Raw genomic sequence first — 24,948 nt, forward strand, 5'->3', positions numbered from 1 at the left:
GGACTAGCATGGATGAATTCAAGTAAAAAAAACTTTATAAAACTTAAATGCTTAAAATTATATTCTTGTAAATATCAGTATTTCCCAACCGACGGCATAGAGGCGGATTTGGAAAAATATATAGGAATTCACTAACCCAATGTTTACTTGGTCCAAGTAACATTATTATCAAATATCCGTAATTTTGTTAAAAATTCGAAGGATACAATTTGGTGTTTAAATTTTGATTGAGACATATGTTTAATAAATAAATAGGAATAATTAATTGAACAAACATTGCTTCACATTTTGTCAATAACTCATATGATCTTAGTTCCATAATCGAATTATATTAGACTTAGTAATAACCTTATATTATATAATATTAATACGCAGTTAAAAACATTTTCTTGATTACAGTTCATATAACTAATATCTTATAGAGTGAAACATCGTTACTGCCTCGTTTAACGCTGATTTACTATACCGCGGTTTGCTGGAAACCTTAAAAAAGTTCAAAATTTAACTGGATTCTAATTATGGGGGCATTTCACTAATTCGTATATAATACGAATTATTCCAGAACACGTAGCGCTATGTTTCCTAAGAATCTATGCTTGATTGGGATGTAAATGAGCAGGATATTAAGGAGTTAGTAATTCTGGCGAAGGAATTGAAGAACTCGAAAATAGTGATTCTAAAGACGATGAACCAAAAGAACTACATATTTTTTTAGAAAAAGTTTATAAACAGTGGTGCTCACTCTCTGGCATAATCACGTTAGCATGGACAATAATGTTCGCCCTCTTTTTTTCTCTTGTGTTCGCGATCAAAGTAGTTTTTGTGTTTTAATTGTTATATTGATTGAATTGATATATGTGATTTGAAATTTTGGGAATAAAAAAAGTGTCTCTTTTAAGATTGTCCAAAAAATTATAACCAAAATCTTTGAGCAAATTGTAGTGAACGATCTTCTAGAATCTAGATGATTTCATCACCAAAAATCAAAAATATAGGAACATCCAGGACCTTCATCACAAAAATAAACTTAATATTTATGTGTGCAAATGTTTGTGTTATATAAAACATATATTATAATGCAAATTACAACTTAAAATTAAAGCAAAATTTGTTTATTTTTGGTCCGTGTTCCCATTTCCCTATTTCCTACGTGTCTTCAGGAATGCATCTAAAGCGCAAAACGAGGTCTTACTGTACTTATACAATATGGGTTTAAATTTCAATTATATATACACTAATACTTCGTTAATCAAACATAGTTTTCAGAGGTAAAATACTATGGTCAACAAAATATGTTTTATTAAAAAAACATTAAATTTACATAAAAACTAAACTCACTGAGTCTAAAATTCTGAGTCTAAAGTAGGTTGTTTTCTGCTAAACAACAACACTTCTTGAAATTAGGATTATTTTCACTAAAAAAATATTATTTAAGCACTTTTCTAAATCTTAAGCACTTCGTTAATTTCGTCTTCATTTTATTTGTCTTCGTTTCTAACAAATGTTGTCAAAATGTTCTGTTGGAAAACCATCATCTTCTACATCCAATAGAATTATAACATCATCTTCATCGTCATTTTATAAACCTTAATTTGATTGAGTCATCTGGATAGTTTCATTTCTATTTTTTCGATCTTATTTGTTTCTTATTTGCCATATTTTGCATGAAATTGCGTATTTCATTACATCAAAGCATCGTTATCATAGGTAATGACTGTACTTAGTTATAACTTCGATACACTAAGTTTACCAACATAAAATCTTTAAACGATACTACTCTTCTAAACTATCAGACTACAGCCATATTGTTATGTCAAACCATTATTAGAGTATGTAAACAAACTATGTATAAGAGACCTCCATAAAGTCTCTTAGTCATTATGCCTTTTTATATAAACAAATTGCACTTGATATTAACGAAGAATCCTACTTGGATACACTTGTTCATTTCAACAAATATAAGAGATTTGAACCGAGCTCATAATAAATATAATTAAATGTCGTACTACTAATCAGAACTCCCACAGTCAAAATCTTATACTGTCGATTCCGCTTTATCGGGACATCCCGATTATTTGCTCGATTCTGTTTCCGTTCTTTAGGATTTGTCCCTAATATGCGGCTGTTCAGATTAATCGGTGTCCCAAATAAACGGAATCGTATTATGAACTTAGTCTCAGTTAAAATGTTAAAGTAACTATATGGTCTCAGGAAGATCCCAAAAAGTAAAATATTACGTTTTAATAATAAAGACAATATTCCACTGTATTCAGAAATTCCATCACATGGACATAATAATACAAATTACACAAACAAAGATTAACTTTCAAATATATAGGAAATAATAGGAAGATTTTATCCTATTTCTACAAGAACAACTTTCTAATCGCTTTCATTTAGTACTCGATGAAACAAGTGTACATAAGGTTGCCAACATTGAATCTATACTGATTATACAAATACTATTAATAATTTTATTTGAAATCCAAATTCCAAAGAATGATCGCACTATAAAAATGAGATAGTTGACAACCACAAGTATGTTTTTAAATATTTCTAGGCCATATGTTAACATTGTAACGTTCTTTTGTAACTTCATTTTGTTAAGATATACATTAATTATAACCTAATTAACAAATATCTTGTAATACTTATGTACAAACAATTGTGAATTATAAGAAGTCATTTGAAGTAAAGATTAAAATGACTTCACAATATAAGCTTTGAAAATCTAAAATTTCTAAAACAATAATAGAGTAATACCTCTCTTAGTGCAACTTCCATCACTTTTTACAAAATTATTTTGTATATACATAATTGATCGTTTCCTCTAAACAGTCAAGTCTCTTTTTACGCTGTTGATTACTATTGACGAAACCCCACTAAACAAGGTATTGCCATATACAAAAAATTAATGGTATCTCGATGAGAATAAGCAGTGTTCAACTTCAATAAGTATTAACTACCATCCATAAATGTACAATATTGTCAGTAAACATGTTATAATGAAATATCATAAAAATATAGTTAACCATGCAATTAGAATACATCAATCAAATAGATGCTATCAATAAATTTATTTGGATTTGCAGATAAAACATACAGCAATTTGTTATAAATTGAACAACTCTGAACCGGTGATCTTTAGACTCGATTCAGGCCAGTTGTATTTTTTTTTTCTCTGCTGCTCAGCCTAACACGCCAGATCTGCGTTACTGAACTCAGAATAAACGATTCGCGGAATTCTATATCTTGTTTTTCGTCAATTCTCAAATTGACCTTATAAACCTGACAAAAACCAAACAATAATCATCGATTCATAAAGAACGGGATTTTCTGTTATCACAAATACAGTTTATCTGCATTCGATTTCAGTGAGTAAACACCTCAATCCGATCAAATTATTTGTAAACAATGTCTTAGAGAAACATTTTTTTTTTGCTTTTAACACGTGCTAAAATTTCGCAAGAATTTCTCTTCGATAATTCACGAGAATTGCGAAGGCTGATTATGTAAGACGCAAAAAATAGACGAATGAGAAAATTCGGTTTGATCTAATTGTTTACATCACTCAATTGAATTCTAGGTACTAAGTATTTAAAGTCAGTTGATGTACTATAGATTACGCATCAGTAGGTCGTCAACAACAAAAATATAATATGCTTACTTTTCTCTTTCTTTCTCAAGCGTACTGCTTTTGCCACTCCTCGCAAGTTGACCGCTATTCAGCAATAGCACTATTGATCCGCAATTTACGTATTCCCTCTGTATAGTGATGATAATAGATGAACTATTATCATCTCTGCACTTATATGAGTTCTGTTACGATATGGTTCACATCAGGTAGGCGTATCACTTATGAGGCGCGCGTCTTTGTTTCGTTCTTTCGATCAACTTCAACAACACAGGGATCACATCGCACATTCCACTCAAGACTAAAAACCTGATATTGCGATCGTCTCTATAGGTTGTACGAGCGACGTTTTAATTCCCCACTACGTGCAGTAGCGCTGCGGCGACGGCTACAACAGATTCAGATAAAATGATCGGATGCGTCACGCTTGGGTAAATGGAAATCACTTCGTGGAAACCGCCAAAACGGGTGGACTTTTGAACGCGAGGTTCGTTGCAACTTTCCAAACAAGTTGTACAACTTGTCTAACGACGTGACAGGTAGTTTTTTTTAAGCGTGGGTTCTTTGATTTTTACAGAAAATGTAAACGCTATTCATTATCAAATTATAATCAGTTTGTAATCTTACGGATTACGGTAAATCCCAATTTAATGGAAGTTTGATCATAATTACTTGCGTATTTCATGATCCGCCATTTCGTGAATTTAATTCATAAAAGGAAATATTGGCGCATGACATAGTGGGTGGCCTATATATTTGAATTTGAATATATTCTATCCATGATAATATGCAGTATCTTTCCCAAGATTCAGTAGATAATAGAACTTTTATTTTGATCATTTTTGTCTTCTGAAAATGGCATTTTAGTTTTACATAAAAACTATAATTTTACAGCTTTAACCTAAATATGTATATATTCACAATTAGTAATATTAAAATATATAAAAACTCATAAAAAAAATCATTTATTGACACAAAGACTTTGATGTGGTATAAACAAATATTATTTACTTAATCTCAATAAAATATCATTATGTTAAAACATAAGTAAACATAACCTATTCTAAGGTGAAAACGCGTCAACCTAACCTAAAAATAATAATTTAACCAAAATCTGCTGTAACGCAGTTTTATACTGATACTTTAATGTTCGTCTGTTGACCGGCTCAGTTTCGAAGGGTGTGTGTTAATTCTTATAGGAAAAAATGTTTGATATTCGTCTTTTTTTAATATTCGTCCTCTCCTCAGGATCGGGTTAATGACGAAAATTGAAGATCTATTCTATTAAAATAGGAACCAGAAACAACAATCTTATTCAACATAAAAATATCAATAAATAAACATTTATAATAAATTAAGTAAGTTTTATCAAATTTTGTATTTTTTTGAATTTATATCCAAGGTTAGATAAAATATATTTTCATACATAAGTTATGCAACTGTATATTCTCATTTTGATTTTAAAGTATGTTGTCTAAGATCAAAGCATCTCAAATTGGCTGTAATTGGTAACCCTGTAGTTAAAACATTACAACTTTAATTTTTCAATCTCAATGCACCAATTTGTAATGATACAAACAATTTTTTAGTATATAGTGGAACCTCGCTTAACGAGTTAAATCCGTTCAAAAATTTCCGGATTTTTTCTCGTACAATGAAATACTCTTATAGTGAAATATATTAAAAAATTCGCAAAATTTGTGTACGCAAATTTTAAAAATGATGTAGCACACGCGAAATCCGGGACTTCTCTTCTTATCGTCACTCGTTATGCGAAACTTAGCTCGTTAAGCGAGTCATTTTTCTTACAAATCATTTTGCTCGTTAAGCGAAATTCTCGTTATGAGAGGTGCTCGTTAAGCGAGGTTCTACTCTATAGCTAAATTACAAAAGCTCCTCCTAGAGGGAAATAAGATATAACAAAAAATACATTGGATGATTACCAATAATTATATGTAAACAAAAAGATATAATAAAATAATTATAATAGTTACTTCAATTCGATTATTACTCAATAAGTTGTGAAACAATACCATTTATAGTTTTAGTCATTGTGTAAAAGTGAAGTCTTATTGAATTATCTTATATATTTGTATAATGGTTTAATGCCCTTCCCCCCATCTCATAAAATAGATAAAACTTTAGAAGTAATTTGGAAAATTACTCACTATGATTAATATTCGCGCCTCCCCTTAGACTTGTCCGCGCCTCACAGTTTGGAAAATGGTTTAAAGTGTCCCACAAAATTGTATCCTCTTTTTCTTCTTATTCTTCTTCTTTTCCTCTCCACACTTCACTTAGCTTGTGAATCTTGCACAATTTCGCCAGCTACAGTTTTTATTTTTTGAAGATATAACTAAACTGATCTAAGTTACTGGGGTCAGGGGGAAAAACATGTGGGACGACAACACTAAATAACAACTTTCGAATCGGGATCTCCGCGATTCAGTACAAAGGTGTTAGGAGAGACCTCGGATGGATAATGTAGATTGATATTTGTGTTTAGGGAGCTGCGGTTGTATTGAGTGGTCTAATCCTCTTTTGCAATTAACATATTTCAAAATGTTATTTTAGGCAACTTTTGTTGCATATCATGGCTACCATGAGATTCGATTTAAATGGTAAAACACATTGAATCATATTTGTAGTTCACAATGCATTTGAATATGGACTATATTGCAACTAAACTTATCTTGAGATGCTTATAAGTCTACACAAATGCGTACAAATATGTAAGACAATGGAAGCTTCTCAATTTTCGTCATCTTTTGAGTATACAATAAATTAAAAATGTATATAATTCATATAGTAAAACTAAGACGACTTTCTTAGTGTAGGATATCAGCTGTAGATCCTTTTTACCTTTAGGAGATTTTTGTTAATGTTTTACTAGCTTTTACTGACTAACGAAAATGTTAATCTTAGAGATTTTTTTGTAACTGTTATAAATTTTTTCTATGTAATATAATAAATAACATTCACAAATTATATTTTAAACAAATATGATACATTTCTACAATTATTTAACAAGCAAAATCTGTTGTTAACAAAAATTGTTTAACAGTGATTTTCAATTAATTTTAATTTAGAAATAAATCTTTCAGCACATTCAACAGGTATTAATAATTAATATACCTTAAGTTTTGGTTAAATTTGGAAATTCCACCTAGAATCAGTTTTTGTATTTTTTGGAAGCAACATGCATTTTATTATAACAATTTAAAGCTTTGTAAAATTCGATTCAATCAATATAAAAATCAATATTATCATTATTAAAAAATGTAATTTCCAAACTTATTTATATCTTCATATACGCATAAAATTAAAACTGACTTTGTATAACTTTCAATTCTGTTTTCCGAAGCGGATATTCTTTTATCTAGTGTTGCATTTAAATACTTACATTTCCTTTCAAAATCTAGTGATTAAAATTGCAATTTGCTTTTACCAAGAGTGTCGCTTTCAGGCATATATTATGAATATATGCATGGATTTATCATTTAATAATTGCAATTTGAGATCTATTTTTGTTTTTTTTTTATCAAAATTGCATCAAAAAATTAATGATAACCAGTCCGATTTAGGAAATTTAGTCCAATTTCATAAAAAAATATGCAAAAGTATATTTAACGTGTATTTTCACAACTAAACTATAATATAAAATGGAAAACATTTGAAAATTAACACTTATAAGTTACATTTAACAAATTAGTAAATATAAACGGTCAAGTTCCTGACGTGCCAACAATGATCCCTGCAAACGAAGAGAGTCCTTGCTCATATGAGGAAGCTTGTAATCGTTTCCTCATTTATGAAGCATGGTCAATTCCATACAGTTCTGCAATATAATGAAAACATTGTCAAGTTTTTTCGCGGTTATTTCGTCCCACGCTTTATACACGGTCGCAATGAGTTCATCAATACTATTTGTGTTGTAATGTTTGAATGGGGTTAAATAAACACAAATCGAGAACGTTTGGTGGTTGATAAATCATTCTTATATTTCACCCATTTTCACCAGCGCGAACAACTTCCTCATCATCAACACTACAATGTGGTTTATCATTATCCTGCTGGATTGGATTGGCGTAGTTTTTGCAATGACGATAGAAATAATTAACATTAAACAAATTTTCAGCGGGCAAAAAAACAAAACTAACAATTGTTACAAATTGTTACCTGTTCACTACAAATACTATTTTGAGAAATGTGAAACATCGGGCGGCTACGAGAGTCATTTTTTCTATGCTTAATTTAAGTATATAACGACTGATACATTTAATTTTATTATTTTAATAATCCATTATAACTAAAATTGGACACATGTTTTTGAACAGAGAGGGAGTAAGGACGTATGTAAAACTATTTACTGTAACTCTTTAAAGTTCCTATAAACAACATTTATTTTTTGTTTTCATTACAATCGCAATATAATATATAGTAACCATTGTAACCAGAAGGTGTCTATACAAAGATAAAAGGTCTATATCGAAATCCCGAGAACCGAAATACCGTCAATCGAAATCCCGACTGTATCAGAATCCCGACAATCATAATCCCGACTATATCAAAATCCCGACTGTATCAAAATCCCGACTATATCGAAAATTTCTACAATAACAATAAATTGTTATTAATTTATTTAATTTAGTTCAATTATTCATAATAAACCTTAACAATATGAAATAATCTCAAATACAATTAGATTATTAATGGTTGTTATTTATTATTAATAACAATTTAAAAGTGACTACGCTCCGGAATAATTTTAAAATGTTATTGTAGAAATTTTCGATATAGTTGGGATTTTGATACAGTCGGGATTTTCATAGACGGGATTTCGGTTGTCGGGATTTCGATTATCACCGAAAGATAAAATATCATATAATCATAGTTATAAAGCCATCGAGAATCAATTTAAAACAAACATATTTTTAAAGTATGGCTATTTCTTCAAATATCTATAGAATCAGTGAATTGTCAACATTCAAGAAAAGCTTATATTTTGAATATTATTACATAAAAAAATATTGTATACTAAAAATTAATTATATAGAAATAAATTGATTTAAATAAAAAAAAAAATTTACAGTAGGTATTTTGTATTATTATTTTATAATCATTATATTTTAAATATAAAATGGAACATGATTTAATACTGATAATCCTATGTAATATAAGGATGAATTATTTACAAATTATTCAAATACAGCAATACATCGTATTGTATGGCTTTGAATAGTGGGGATTCCCAAACTAAGTTTTATTTGAGCAAAATTCTAAAAACTGTATCACATTTATTTCCCTTTCTACAGTAAAATCTCGATATATGTATGCATTTACTTTCTCGATTAGTTCGGTTTCAAACAGTCCGGGATTTTGACAATCGATTCCGTCAATACCCGAACTGTGCGAGGTTTTGCTTTATACTAATTACGGGATAACGCATGCTCCAAGATATCCCAGAACCACTCTTCTCCCCATTTTATGTAAGTTTTCTTTTGAAGATACTCCAAAATGGCCTTATCAATATTGGAATTCATATCGATTTCTTTGTACAGGATAACAATAATCCGATTGCTTCCCTCCTTCAGAGCTAAAGAATAAGCGAGATTAAACTCTAGTATACCCCAATTGCTGTCCAAGAAACTAGGCGATAGAACGATGATGGTCTTTCGAGAATCCTCCACGCTTCTCGTAACCTGCTCAACGATCCAATCTCCTGCAAGCCAATCTCTTTGATGAATGCACAATTTGTACGGATTTGAAATGTTCTCCAATTTAGGTACGAGTTCTTTCAAAACGAAATTTTCGTCCTCGTGCGAATAACTGATGAACGCATCGTAGGTCAACTCATAATTCAGATTAATATCAGAAATGCATTCCTCCCTATGCATCCCTATGCGAATGATCTTTTTGTACTTTATATAAATTACCAAGACAATGAATGTAATCGGCAATATTACTAGCAAGAACGTCATGTAATAATTGTTGCTATCCGGAGAGCAGATATCACTGATTTCAATTAAAATTACAAGAGAATTATTCTGAACGCAAGTAATTTTGTCCTAAAAAAACAGATACTTAGTTTATGTTTTCTTTTATTGTAAGCATGTTTAATACCTTATTTTCCATATTTCTTTCTTTCACGAATTTGATGAAACTTGACATATCGCAGACGCAGTTCCAAGGATTATCGTGAAGCGAAACGTTGATTCCATCCATCCTTGTGATGATGTTTGTATCCATCGACGTCATATTGTTATGAACCAAATTTAACATCTTAAACAGAAATTTAAAGACAAGATTAACGGTCATTAATTATGAAACGATTGATTTCAAACTGAAAGTTTGGTGTATTATATCTCAAACAAGATATAGTATAATTAACCAATGTGCTAAACTATCAATACAGTTCTGTCATCTTAATGGTAGCTTGTTAATACCGACAGCGAAAAAGCTTGAAGAGCGAGTGATTATAAAATTGTGAAACACGTTTTTACAACTTGTTGGGAATTAAATAGTTTTCCTATAAGAAGCGGTTCAATGTGTGAAAGCAATTGCAGTTCCACGAAAACCTGGAACGAAATAATTACTAAATAAATAACTAATGTTTTTTCTCATTTTTTTTTTTTTTTTTATTATGTGTTGTAAACTATCCTACAAAATGTGTTCCCTGGTCTAAGGAATACAGTGTGGTTCCAAGCTCTTGCATTTTAAGCAACGTTATTCGTATAACATATGATTTGTTTGTATGAATTGTCCTGTATGAGGTTTGACTATCTGTCTTCACCAATATTGGCTACTTAATCCCAAGCTCCCTCATCATTTCGTCTATTTGGTTACAGTATTCGATTGACAAGGTGTCATGAAGATAACGTGGAAAACACCAGTGCTGAACAGATAATATAAGCTTTTTTGGTTTCAAAGTGTGTTTTGGTTCAATCATTATCTATATATAGAAAAATAAGCTTCAAAACGATTTTTTTTCTGACATTCGTTAAATCGTCTATCTACTTCCATTCATCATTATCCATCTTGCTATCAGGTCACAACATGATTTATTTTGAAGATCAAAATAGCCAGATCAAAATTTCTCAAACCACTGTACATACATTAGCCACATCTTTGCTTAACACTTCATTGACTCTTTGAGTTCCACAATGGAACTCATTCGAAAATATCGCGAATTTTTGAGTTAACAAATCAAAGCGTGTTTTTGAAAAGCTGATGAAGTGTTTTTACAAAAAAAGAACTGTTAAAATTGATACTTCGGTAATGAGACATTTCATACCTAATGACCTAATACTTAAGAGTATTTAGGGGGACCGATTTTTTTTAAGTTTTCATATCTTTATGAATCAAAATAACAATAAATTCAAATTTGGCCATTAATGTCGATGACAAAAAATGGATGCTGTGGAAATCAACACAACATGTTTGCCATGCGAGATAAAATAGAGGCGATGAAATTGAAACTTCTTCATAAATGGGATTCGAAGAATAGAATCGAATGTTTCCAAATTATTCTCAAATGATTGCAGATAATTGTGAATTTGATTAAAAACATAAAAAATAATTATTTAATTGAATGTCATCTCTAAAAATTAATTGAAGAAATTGACAAATATTTTCCAAATAATGAACTTGATAGCAGAAAATTGTGAATTTTCCTTATAATAACTATGATAATATATATTTATTATAACCCACAATGTCACTCTGCTTAAAATAACAAAGGACTGCAGTTTGAATTCGCTTTTCAAAAACAAAAATTGGTACAATTTTGAATACATATTCGGAAGGAATATTCACACCTGTTTTAATGCATTTACTACCATAACTGTACGAAAAGGGATTTTTCATAACGGTCAATATTAAAACAAAACTACAGTAAGACCTCCTTTAGCGCTGCCTCAATTAACGCTGATTTGCTATAACGCGGTATGATCAAAATTTACCCGGATTCAAAATATCGCGGAATTTCATTGATTCGTATATAATACTACTATTCCCGAACACGTAGCGCAGTGCTTCCCCAGAATCTATGCTTATTAGAGATGTAGATGAGCAGGATATTAAGGAGTTACTGCATGTTTCTGGCGAGGGCCTGAAGAACTGGCAAAACAAGGAAATGAAGAATGTGAAAATAGTGATTCTGAAGACGATGAATCAAAAGAACTTGCTACATGTTTAGAAACGATAACCGAAATCATACATAATTAACTTCGAATAGACTCTTGTATGCGAATAGCATTGAGTAACGCAATTAAAGTGCGAATAGACATATTAGTGAAGACATAAGTCTTTTACTTTTCATTATTACAGTACTGCGACTACTAAAAGGTTAAAAACTTCTGACCTAATATAAACGCATTACCTTCAAACTATCAGGAATCCAGTCTAGCTGATCTATGACATTGTGTGCAAGATCCAGTTGACTGACGTTTTCGTATCCTTTCATCCTTGGAGGTCCTTCTGTTAATGAATTTGCGTTCAGTTTAACAACAGAAGAATCGTACTCGAATTCATCAAATACGTTTAGTAAATCTGGATAGAAAGTGAGCGATTGGTTGCTGCAATCTACGATGTATTCCTTATTTCGACAAAAGTAATTGCAAGTGCATACTTTTGGGCATTTCGTTGCTTTAGAGTACTCCAAATTGTTACCTTCCAACGCCGGTGCTCTGATCTCAATTGCGTTGCTCTTATTATCAATATACAGACATAATTGGTAGTTTCTGCAGTTGCAAATTATAGGGTTTCTCTTAAGATATAAAATTAATTGTTTTCCCACGTACTCAACATCGCTCGGCAAATCTACGGTTGTTATCTGATTATCTTCAAGATACACATGGACCTTACCGATTATCGACAAGAAATATTGAGTTATCTTAACGTAAGTTATGCCGTTACTACTTAAATCAAACTCATTCAGTTGCTCAATATGGCGAGAACAGTAAAAGAACTCATCGATTACATTGTAACTCAAATTGAGATAAGTTAAAGAATCAGCAAGTTCACACAGTTTCGTAGCTTCGCTCAAATCAAACTCATTGTGCGATAAATCCAACTTTTCCAATCGGAGATTATCGAATAAACCGGTCAGCTTAAACAGTTTATTATGATTCAAATAAATAGTCTGCAATTTCGTCGAGTTTTCGAACAGATTCTTAGGCAAATAAGTCAAATTGCAATTGCTGACATCGACCTTAATCAACTTTAGAAAATTAGCAAACAACAAATGCGGTAACTGACTCAAACGTTTATTATTATGCATATTAACAATCGTCATGTTTCGATTCGATCCAAACAGATTTTTAGGAATATGTGATATATCGTTGTTAGCGATGCTGATGTTCGTCAAGTTAATCAATCTTCGAAATACGTTTTTCGGTAAATCCCTCAACTCGTTTTCGTTCAAATCCAAATACATTAAACTTTCCAAATCAGCAAATGCGTTCTCATCCAAAGTACGTATGGAATTGTAACATAGCATTAGACTCCTCAATTTCGTGAGTCCTTTGAAGGAATCGTCTGAAACGGATTCTATATAGTTGTTCATAAGGTCCAGGTTGGTGATGTGACCGAATTGAGTAAAATTGAACATCAACGTTCGAATACCGCAATTGTTCATGTGTATGCGCTTCAACAATTTTAATTTTGATTCTTTTTCTACACAATTGCTGCAGAAACTTTGTTTTTCGGTGCAAATTATATTTGTATAGTTATTGTGGACGTTTGGAAAACAGCAATTCCAGTTAACTTCAATGGTACTTCCGAATCCAAATAATATTATTGAATACGGAATGACGTGGAAAGATATCCGCATGATCTGAAACAGAGATAAGATAATAAATAAAGTATATATCATAACAGTTTGTAAGTTCATATTTTAGTGACATTTTTAGTTTGCCACTAATAGAAAAGTATGCAAACAAGACACAACTGACACAAATCATTTGATCCAAACTTTTTTCTAAAAACGGTTCTGATATATTTTGACATCAACAATGGTACTTAACTAAAATCGTCACGAATTTTATGCACAATCCAATAACCCAATAATTTCTGTGCTCAACTATTGACTTTAGATAAAATTTTAAAATTTTGTACACAATTAGTAAAAACTAACTAGCAGCAGAATTGACCAACACGACTAGCTGTTGACGGAGTCTCAAAGGATGCAAGCCACAAACAAGATTTAACATACCGTTTCTAATGGGTCTATATCTAAATCCCGGCAATAAAATTCCCGATATTTTAAATCCTGACATTGTGAAAATCCCGACAATTGAAATATCTGTGGAATTTGTATTATGATTTCTTCAGAAATATTCATTTTTGCAAATTTAGAGAAACAGTTATTTACCTTCGGGATTTTGGTTCGTATACTCTTTTTGATCAGAACCGGTTTCTGTGTAAACTGTGCCTGTTTGTGTACTTGTGGATGAAATAAGCGCAAAGTGCTCAAAGTGAAGGATCCTAGATGAGCTAAAGCTCATATATACGCCACCCCCTTATAACTACTACCCAATCTATGTATTAAGCAACACAAATAAAGTTTTATAAAGTCTAAAAAAAAGTGAAGGATGGTTGCACCAATTGTTTAGTTGCCTCCTGAAAAATACAGCTTATTGTCCTTGTAGATAGATTACTGAATTTCGAAAAAAAATTTGTCCAAAATTTGTAAAAGCAATAAACTATTGTCATGTATAGCAAAACACAGTGGATTATCCTTGTATTTCGAAATACACGGCTAAGGCAAACCACGCTTTTATTTACTTTATAAACTTAATATCCATGTATTGATATACAAAATCGTCCTAAAAGACAAATTTGCACATATAATTTTATTATTTAACTTATAAAATAAGTAAACATTAACACCGCCGCGACCATGGTCAATCCAAAGCACGTTAAATTGAAACAAGGATAGCAGGCGTTTTTACTGTATATCTAAATATCTAATAGATTTCTAGTTCCTAACCCGTGTAGCGAGTTATGAGTGTAGAAATTATTCGATTTTTTCTCGGGAAATATTTCGTCTTTTTTTACAAAACTTCTTAAAAATTCTCAATAATTTCAGTCCAAGAGAACTTACCATTACAATCATTGAATAATAATGCTCATAATTTATATTCTTGAATAATTCCTTTTTTGTACATTGATCAAGCATGGTAACAAATGTTACTAAAAATAGATTCAAAAATTTAAAAAAAAAAAACGCTTCAATTAATATCTAATCTATTAATTGATTAAAGCTTCTTAGATAAATTTTGTTGTTTTTACCCTAAATGATTTTCTAATTTAAAATGATATAACTTTAACAGGATTAAAATAATATCAACATTATATGGCAACGCTTCTTTTCTGACTGTATAGTTATTGTGTTAATCAATTATAAGAAGCTAGAGCTCCATAAAGATCCCGAGCACCCAAGGCGAAGAAGAAATGCTAATAAATAGAGTATTTCTACAAGGATCACACAGAAATAACACCTAAGAAAGACATTAAATACCTGGAGGACTCCATTGACAGCAGACTGACCTACGCGCAGCACCTCAGGGGAGTAGCCATACGAGCAGCAGAAACAACTACAGCTGTAAGCAGGTTGATGCTCAACAAGAGTGGACCGAAGTCTAGCAAGCAAACAATCTATTATGCTGTACGCTGCTCCTATATGGGAAAAAGCAACAAAAATTCTAAGCTAGAAGAAAGCTCTAGAAACTGTCCAGCGGAGAGGAGCAATTAGGATATGCAGCGCAGCGCGTACTGACGTAAGTGCAGATGGTTTAGTACAATGATTGCCAAAGAGGCCTTTATCAACCCCCAGGGGTCTATGACAACCTGCAAGGGGTCTATGTGAACGAAAAAAAAATTGGGGGTCCATGAAATGAAAATGGGGGTCCACGATAGTGGATCTCAACATACACTGAAAGTACCTATTTACTTACATTATACTATCTTATAATATAAAGACATATACATTATTTATAAAAGTACCTATGAAGTAAAACAAATATTATATATGTTTATAAAATTGTTATTAAACCTTACAAAATTGACGCCAAATGTTGATAATTTATTATTAAAGCATCAGGTTCATCCTTCTTACTAAAAACATTTACTTATTGTAAGTGCCAGATAGGCAAGGACAATCAGTATCGCAGAGGAGTACAGGTCCTGTATGCTGACGAAGAATAGGCGAGATTTTAGTGCGCTCCACCCGTGGTCCTTATTTAAGGTTTCCTCTCCTCTATAAAAAAAAAGTTATTGTGTGAATCGCGTTATATAAATCATCAAACGGTTAACGGATCAAATATGAAACAACTGTTCCATTCACATCCTAAACAGATACCGGACTAATCGTGGAACTATTACTATTGTACTATTTTTTTTTAGAATTTATTTATTTTACTCAATTCTATACTATAAAATACTATAAAAAAATCAGTTCAAAAAGCTCGCTTAAATTAATTATGTAATTTTATCAAATGCAAATATTTGTACTAAATATTAATCTAATCTAAATGTAAATATGCCTTCTGAGTAGTATCCATTTTTTATTAAATTATCTACAAATAATTAGTTTCTTATATAAATAAACATTTAGCACAATGTTTAACACAACATAATATATATTACATTAATATTAATTATTAACTGGATCATATTATTTCGTAGTACGTTTATAGTGAACGAGCAATAACTCAAGTTCAAAAGATCAAAATATGTATATTAAAGTCGTTAATGGTCACGTCTCGAATTTGATGCATTACGAACAGAGGACGAATATATTATTTAATCTAATAATATAATAATTATACTATATATAACCATGTTCCAAATATATAAATATAAAAACATATTCAAACTTATATGTAGGGCGACTATTAGCTTAATGGTTAAGTCGTCCTACCCACGATTCAGTGGGCGCCGGTTCGATCCTGGTCAAGCCAGGTCCTTTGTGAGCCCTCTCGGTGCTTGCAGCAATAGGGCCATCGTTCAACATGAATGGACAGTCAAATGAAAAAGGTTCAGCATATGGACCTTTAGCCAAGTCGATGGACAAAAGGGAATAGTGGACTCGCAGAGCATCAATCATTCTCTCTTTAAATATTCATTTACAATGTATTCCAAGTGAATTTTCAATAAATTTGTTCGATAATACGATATTTATCTAAATGTGTAATTAAAATGATTTACAAAAATCAAAGATTATATTTGCTCCAAGTCCAGCCTTATTTGGCTTCTGTCCAGTGGACTAACTTCCGATGCAGTTTAATGCGAATCAAGCGTATCTTTATTTTCTGCTCGATAACCTCTTCGACGGACTCAACTGCAAGGTCATTGTATATTCTAGCATTGTTGATAAACTTGTCCATACATCATTTCTCTATATTTGAAATTGAATTGCTGCCTTGCATGACACACCATTGACAAAGTCCAAATAGATTTTTATAAAACTTTATGTAATTCATTATCAATACATTGTTAAACTGCATACTTTAATACCATATTATTTTGGAGGCGGAAAGACCTATGGTTAATAGCTCTTTGTGGCAGTTGATCTTTTTTAATTTTTTATTGATATTGTTGTTTTTACGTGACTTCTATAATAACGAAGATTATTTTGGTTCTTAAAATATTTGACTAAAATTTCATTGAAAGTTTAACATATTTGAATAATCTATTTCTTAGTCACGCATATTTTGTTCGATTTTTGTTTTGACGATTGACAAAGTGCAAAGTGCATAATCATGGTTACCTATTATATACCTGAGAGGAGTAGTATATTTGTGATTCTTAATTTGGTCTATTGTCAATCTAACAGAAATGTCACAATGTACGTCATTTGAGAAACATGTCTAAAATGTAACAGCTGTACATCATTGAAGAAAGGAAAACTTGAACTTAAGTTTACTGTACTTTATTATATTCTTACATGAATTTGACGCTCATTTTTAACAAAAAATTATTAAAGTCCATAAACCTAAAAGAGATTATGGAAGTTGGATAAAGATTAAACAAAAAACATAAGAACTTCCATATAATAATTCAGTTAATGTTTGAAAGTGGACTAACTCACTTGCACTCTTGAGAATTTGTAGTAACTGACCGAACGATCGTGATTTTGTGTAATTAACCAATGATCGAATGATGCTGAGCAATGTTATTTCAACAAAATTCGTATTTGTCTATTGGTTGAAAATTCAATAGAGTTGTTGAATTTAAGAAAAAAAGTTCCATATTAGATGTACAAAATCCCATTAGATTCCATATTTTACATCTTTCATCCAAAAAGGGATGCTTCAATTATAAAGAATGGTTAGACCAATAACAGAAGAAAAATATAAAGATTTTATGGTTTTACTACCATTCCACCAATTTACCAGGAATATTTTAAATCACTAAATTTAAAAATCCCATTTCCGAAGAAGGTGAACAAAACCATAAAGATGAATGTAAATTCGTTAAGCGAGGTTCCACGGTACATGTATAAAATATAACCTAAGAGTATTACATCAGTTCCTTGCTGACAGCTGTCATTTCACGAATCATTAATAATGACAAGCATACCTATAGGTTGAGAAACGCTGGTATATATTATGTCAAAAAATAATCGAACACTCCATTTTTATTTCAACTACAACATTAATATCAAACTATTTATGAATCAAATAAGTTTTTTTGTAATGCAATTTTTAAGTATTTTCAGTTTCTATAATTATTAAATAAATATAGCATATTAGATAATAAAGATTGTTCTAATTATTTCTTATTAAATTACTCTGATTTATTCAATTTTTAGCATAATTCAAATACAAATTTTAAAAGAAATATTTATAAAAACAGTCAAGTAGAATAAACATTTCCATTCAATAACAATAATTGTAAAACAAAAAAGATTAACTGTTGTTGTTTGAGCACAACAGTGGTTGTGAAAGGTGACAGCAATGTACACAGTGAAGTTAACGGGGAAGCTTAGCTCGAAGGAGTTAAGTATGAAGAAGATTAGTAGTTAAGCAGTAGTTTAAATGACAATAATTGAATAGTATTAAGTATAGTGTAACCTATGTAAGATGTAGTTAATAAACGTCATCTTTGAAACCCCAACGATTTCTTCCATTCAACCGCTCAACTTGGTCATTTGTTCAAATCAGTTGTAAAGGGCTATTTCTGTTCTAAATTACAAATAATAAAGCTGATAATTAATAGACATTTACAAATTCATACATATTCATGAAAATGGTAGCTAAATAATCACCAAAAAAACTCTAATCTATGAGATGAAGACAATCTACACGCGATAATATAAAAATAAATTATCAACATAAACGTTCACTAAACATGTAGGTTGTAATTGTCGGTAATTTGCTGATTGAACCGTGGTTTTTCATTCTGTAAAATCATTATTTCCTTGTATATTTTTTTTATTATTAACATTTTTACTATTCGAAGACTTTATAACTTCACATCATTCCAGGTCTCATAACGAGTATTGAGCAAAATCAATTGTAAGAAAAATGACTCGCTAAATGAGCGACGTTTCACATAACGAGTGAGGATGACGAGTAAAAATCTGGAGATTTTGGAACGGATTAAACTCGTTAAGCGAGGTTCCACTGTATAGTCATATCTCGGATAACTTTTCACTCTGATAACGAAGCTTTAAAGCAATTTCAACGCAATTTAAAACAAATAAGAGAATATCAAAAGGACTATCTTTATGCAATGTAAAAAAGTTTCTGCCGAGGAAATGTTAACAGCACAAAAAAGCATTGAAAACATTTTTTTCAGTGTTAAAAGCAATAACTCCGTATAAGCAATTGTTAAATCAAAGAGAAAAAAAGCATATACTATAGACTCACATTTAGTAATCAATGTGTTCTTTGTTTGTCAAAAGCTTTTCAATTTCTTCACCTCGCTTAATGATGTAAATCCGTGGGACTTCGTGAGGTATGAGCATAAACCTGATTATATTTTTAATACTAATACGCAATTTACGATCCTGAGTTGTTCTAGTTCTATTATCTTCTTTTGTGTTTTGTATATATATAAATGAGAACTATCTCGTTTAGTAAAGATAAACGATTAACGAACTACGAGAAGATTACTGTAGTGACTAATATTTCTTGTTTATTAATAACAGAGAAAAATCATCATTTATATCCAAATCCATTTATCTAATGGTAACCTAATGTCATTCCCAAATATTCAACTACAAAAAAAATACATTTTCATATGAGTTTGATCGACGTAATATCAATTGTTTTCTGAGCGAAACTATTTTCAATTTCATTTTATTTAAAATGATTGAATAACGTAAATATTTTCTTAATCCGTTGGATCAGCGGAAAAACGGACGCGGGAAATTTGGACCGGCATTCGTGACCGTAAATTCTGAAAGGAAACTGTTAATTCAATAGAATCCAATAGAAAATTCACATATACATAAAAAATATATATTTATGGAATGACCGAGATCTCTCTGTGCGCTCACAAAATCTGTTTACGCCTTACGAATGTTTACAAAGAGCATTAGTAAATTTCTTACACATTTTACAAGAAATTATCTAAAGGTCAAAAGTATCGTTTCATTTCTATTACGGTTGCGTTTTTTTATTCAGTTTTTTCTCTTTCTTTTCCGATCTCCGATCTATTCCTCTCGCGCTATTAGCATTAGTGATTCCCAAATATTTTTTTGCACATGTGAAATGGATCTATTTTTGCTATTCAACATCCCGCAAGGTGAGTGATTCGGATTTGTTGATTCAATTTGTGAATTATCGAATACATACATCAGGTATCAGTGGTTATGAGAGATAATGAATGTGTTTTTTTATTTCATACTGTTTTTAAATAACTATAATCACTAGTATTGATATGTCTAAACTCGTGCACGTTTTGAACTATGAAAACTTTTAGTATAAGCTACCAAGTGATTGCAAAGGATCTTGAAGATTCTTTGGAAGTTATGTTTAACAGGAATTCGATCGGTGAGTTTAGAAAGTATTGTTACAAACCTTTAAATTGAAGTAAAGATGCACTTGTATTCCTGACACATTTCCACCGTTCACCACTTTTTGTGACCGTAAACATTCCTGCGTCAATTTGCAATTACTCCATGATTCTAGCACGAATGTTTCAGTTAATCGTATTCATTATACTTTATATCAGTGCTGTTGTTGATAATATGCAATTTAAATATAGGCCACAGTTCCAACACTGTACGAGTACTAATGTCAGCTTTTAATAGCTAGTAATCAATTTACAGATTACTACGAGTTAACGATTTCATATGAATATAGAGCAATAACTCGCATAGTGCGGATATGATCAATCAGGTTTCATACCCGGTTTGAAAATTTCAAAACATACTCAATTTTTAATTGAAAAAATTAAGAAATATTTTTTCCTTTATCTAGTCAAATCTATGTCCCCCATTAGTCCGGTTTCAAACAGTTTTCAAAATTAACGGAACCGAGGTATTTAAACAGTATTGTTTTTAAAACGTGTATTTTTGAAAGAATTTAATTTTCAAACAAAAATAATATTTATGAATTTCCTCACTTTTTTAATATTTGAAATGTTGGAATCGCTTTTAAACACAATATTTCTACAATAGGCTCAAAACGCATATTAAATTTCATTTAGTTAACAAATGTTGAATGTCCGGACAATTATAATTTTAGTATAAGCAAAAAAAAACAGTTCTTATATTATGAATTTGCTTTTTATGAAACATTGATTAAAATAATAATAATAATAAAAAAAAGCACTAGATCATTGTGTAAAGAGAAAATTATTGTTGAATTTATAAATTTGCGTTTTACGAAAGAATAATTGCAATAACATTTATGTATTTTATGTACATTATTATGTATTTAGTAAGATTAAGTTACAGGGTGACCCAGTTGAACTGCAACTTTTCATAACGCTGTATTTTTATTAAAAAAATGATGTTATTGACCCAAAGGAAAAAAATGTTGGATAGCAATTAAATTTTTTTAATTGATTTCAAATTTTCGATATGGCCACCTTGAACGCAATCTATAGCTCTGAGTTAGTCGACAAACAAGTCACACGCTGCACAAACGTGAACCTGCGGAATCTTCCTCTATTCACGAAGAAGGGCTTTATTGAACACATTAACACTCTGGTATTTTTTAGTGCTGTAAAATGACCCAAACCGAGAAGCCGAGCGGATTTGAATCTGGTCACCGTGGCAACTATGCGGTCGAAATGTTGGTTTGCGTGTGCTTTGTGTGATGGTGCAAAATCCTTTTGAAACGTCCACTTTTTCGGACTGAAATATTTGGTCAGACCACCTTCCAAAACTTTTTCGTGGTATATATTTGCATTAACCTTGATGCCACGGTCCAAAAACACCAACGAAGAGCGACTATCGACCGACACAGCCTCCCAAACTACCACAAACGGTGGTACTTGACTTCTTGTAGCCATTCAAAGGTCTAAATTTCCGATTGACCTGTCATTTAAATTCGATCATTTTGTTTGTTTACGAATTTCTCAATTGGTATATTTTTCTCACCAGACAAGACGATATTTGGCAATTGGCTGCGTTCGTGCGCAACGGCTCCTTCGCTATATTGAGCCTAGTTTTTTTAACATCGGTGCGATCTTGTCCATTTTGGAACTTGTAAGGCTTCAGTTTGAGTTCGATTTTGTGTATTTGTTGCATGGTTATTTTCGATATGTTCAGCTGAGTAGCCATTTGACTTCTACTGCGTCGCGGATTTCATTCAATTCGAGCCTTAACTTTCCGAATGTAGGTAGTTTTTCTCCGACCACCAAAATGGCATTTTGTAACAATACTAGCTACGTTATAACTTATGGTTATGGTTCAAGACACGAAAGATTTATTCACATTAAGGTGTTCGAGGGCTCTAACTACTACGTATGAATTTCATCACTAATAACTTTTTTCCAAAAAAAAACTGAGATGCAAATGCTTCCGCATGCTTGTAAACAATAAAATCAGGCGAAAATCATTAGGCGAAATATGGAAACACCATTGCCAACGGTTCGAAAATTATAGCAGTTTTAAGTTGATTACATTTCAATTGGGCCACCCTGTAGATTATGTATTATTGGGTTATTTTGGATTTATGATAATTTGAAGGACTTCTGTCATTGTTTTTTCCATTTTTCATTTGAAAGATGTCACTTTCAACTTCGTTTAGAAGCCAATTGCGCAGATAGTTTATGGTCAATTTTACTTTTTTATGTCCCTAAAGGCAAGAAAGCTGCTGATGTTCATAAAGCTATATGGGAAGTTTATGATATTGAATGTTTAACAGAAATACACGTGTCAGAATTGCTTTTGGAAAATTTTCAAACAAAGTTAACCAACATTTGGGTCGATCTACTGATGTTTATGATGACCAAATCATAGTTAAATCGGATTAGCATATAACTGTGCAAGAGATTGCAGAGAGCAATCACTGTGTGATTTAAATGTATCATACACAACAAATGAAAATAACTTAAATGTCTTGGATTCGTTAAAAATCTCCATATTGGCTTGAATTTGCAAATCATGTTTCACCTAAACAATGAAAATCCTCCAACATCTTTGATAACTCGTGGAAAATTATTGGAGTTTGATTGGGAAGTGATGGTCAGATTACCATTAATTTCGAAGTTTTCAAAATGTTCAAATATTCACTAATTATGATGACCTGAAATCGCATTTGTTTCAGTGCATCATGAAGTTGCCAGAAAGATGGTGAAAGGTCATTGCACAAAATGAAAATTTCATAATTGATTCAACTTTAGTTCTTTGTATACAAAAACACAGAAATCTATTAATAACGAATTTATTAAAAAATATTTGATTTACATTCGATTTCCATAACTTTTCGCCAACTTTCAGGCAATTTCAAATTGTCCACCAACCTCTCAGCTTTCAGCGCAAAAGATCTTATGGTGCGTTTTGTAGTGCAGCAAACCACCAAATAACTTTGTTTTTTATTCAGAACATTTTGTATAAAAAATACGCTAGAAAAACAACTCAATAGGGTGTGATGCAAATTATTATATTTTTGTATACAATTTATACTGTAAAATCCATAAATAATAACATAAAATCTCAATAAATTATAAATTTAAAAGAAAAACCACATGAATAATTGCAACGGGCTTTGATGACCAACAATTTATCTGCACTGAACACTCTGCACTTTGCACTTTATTTACCATTAAAAAATATATAATTTGGCCACATAATTCATATAATTAAACAAATGGTATGGATTTTTGTTTGTTTATTAAATTAACTAATAAAAATACGATTAATTATATTTTTGCTCATTTTTCATGGAATCAATTCAAAAACATAGCTTCAATATAAATAATACATCTGTCCAAATGTCAACGAAAAAATAAAATAAGAAAAAGAAATAGTTTCCACTACATCTTACGAAAATTTCTCATAACTAAATTAAAGAAATTTAAGAGAAAAATTGTTTTTTGTTTTAGTATATTTAATTTTTATATATTCTTTTCTTTTATGTTAACTAGTATTAAAAAAAATGATCAAGAAACAATTAAATATTACATCTAAATTAAAATATTGCAAATGTAAAAGTTAAATTATATTTTTTTACTATACATAATAATTAATGCATGACAATTGAATTAATACTGACTTTGATTAGAAAATATCAGAAACCACAAAACAATCTGAACTTAAGTAGGAAATCTGCGGTTTTCTCTTTTTACTATATCATATATTGTAATCAAAAAAACGTAAAATCTTTATTTTACTATTATTTACATAATATATATCCTTTATGAAAAATTACAAAATATACATATTATGACTTTAATTTCAATAATTATTCAATACAAAATAATAGTAATGCATATAGATAAATCAAATTGTTAATAACAATTGCAAAAGACTATTAACAATAAGTTTTTACAGTTTTTTAAAACAATTTTTAAGTAAAAATTAATTATTTCATTAAGCCAATTCTTCAAACTTTGTGTTCTGCGGAAAGTTAATAGGTTAAAACCTGGATTGAAATAATTACCAAATAAATAATGAATGTTTTTTTTTCTCATTATTTTTAATTGTATTGATTATGAAAATTTCAGGATTTTTGAAGTATTCCGTTGTATGAAAAGTTTGGGAAACCCTGCACTAAGGGATCTTTTTCTTGAAAAACTACCACCTCCATCTAGGAAGTGTTTTAATTGTTACAGTAAATTTAAAGGTCAGATTACTTTCTTAGATGTGATGTGTGTTGCCTACTTCACATTGGTATTTCCTATACGTATTG

At 30.7% G+C, this 24,948-nt stretch overlaps 2 protein-coding genes across 2 annotated transcripts in view; both read right to left on the bottom strand.

Annotated features, from left to right (window-relative positions):
* LOC108558348 (leucine-rich repeat-containing protein 15-like) overlaps positions 1 to 4,051 on the bottom strand; it is a gene marked incomplete at its 3' end in the record, with an annotated part of 26,753 nt that extends 22,702 nt beyond the window's left edge. Inside the window, exon 1 of the mRNA XM_017915242.1 lies at positions 3,668 to 4,051. The remainder of the gene's footprint in view (positions 1 to 3,667) is intronic.
* Positions 4,052 to 8,786: 4,735 nt separating this feature from the next.
* Positions 8,787 to 20,789, bottom strand: LOC108558352 (protein toll-like). The gene is made up of 4 exons (XM_017915245.1): positions 20,665 to 20,789; positions 12,015 to 13,469; positions 9,758 to 9,916; positions 8,787 to 9,702 (listed from the first exon to the last, which is right to left on the bottom strand). The coding sequence occupies exons 2-4, from the start codon at positions 13,464 to 13,466 to the stop codon at positions 9,064 to 9,066; spliced, it is 2,250 nt and encodes a 749-aa protein (XP_017770734.1). The 5' UTR covers positions 13,467 to 13,469; positions 20,665 to 20,789; the 3' UTR covers positions 8,787 to 9,063.
* Between the last annotated feature and the right edge of the window lie 4,159 nt (positions 20,790 to 24,948).

Source organism: Nicrophorus vespilloides, unplaced genomic scaffold (assembly GCF_001412225.1).
Source record: "Nicrophorus vespilloides isolate i.1.1-1 unplaced genomic scaffold, Nicve_v1.0, whole genome shotgun sequence".
NCBI classification, from domain to species: domain Eukaryota; kingdom Metazoa; phylum Arthropoda; class Insecta; order Coleoptera; family Silphidae; genus Nicrophorus; species Nicrophorus vespilloides.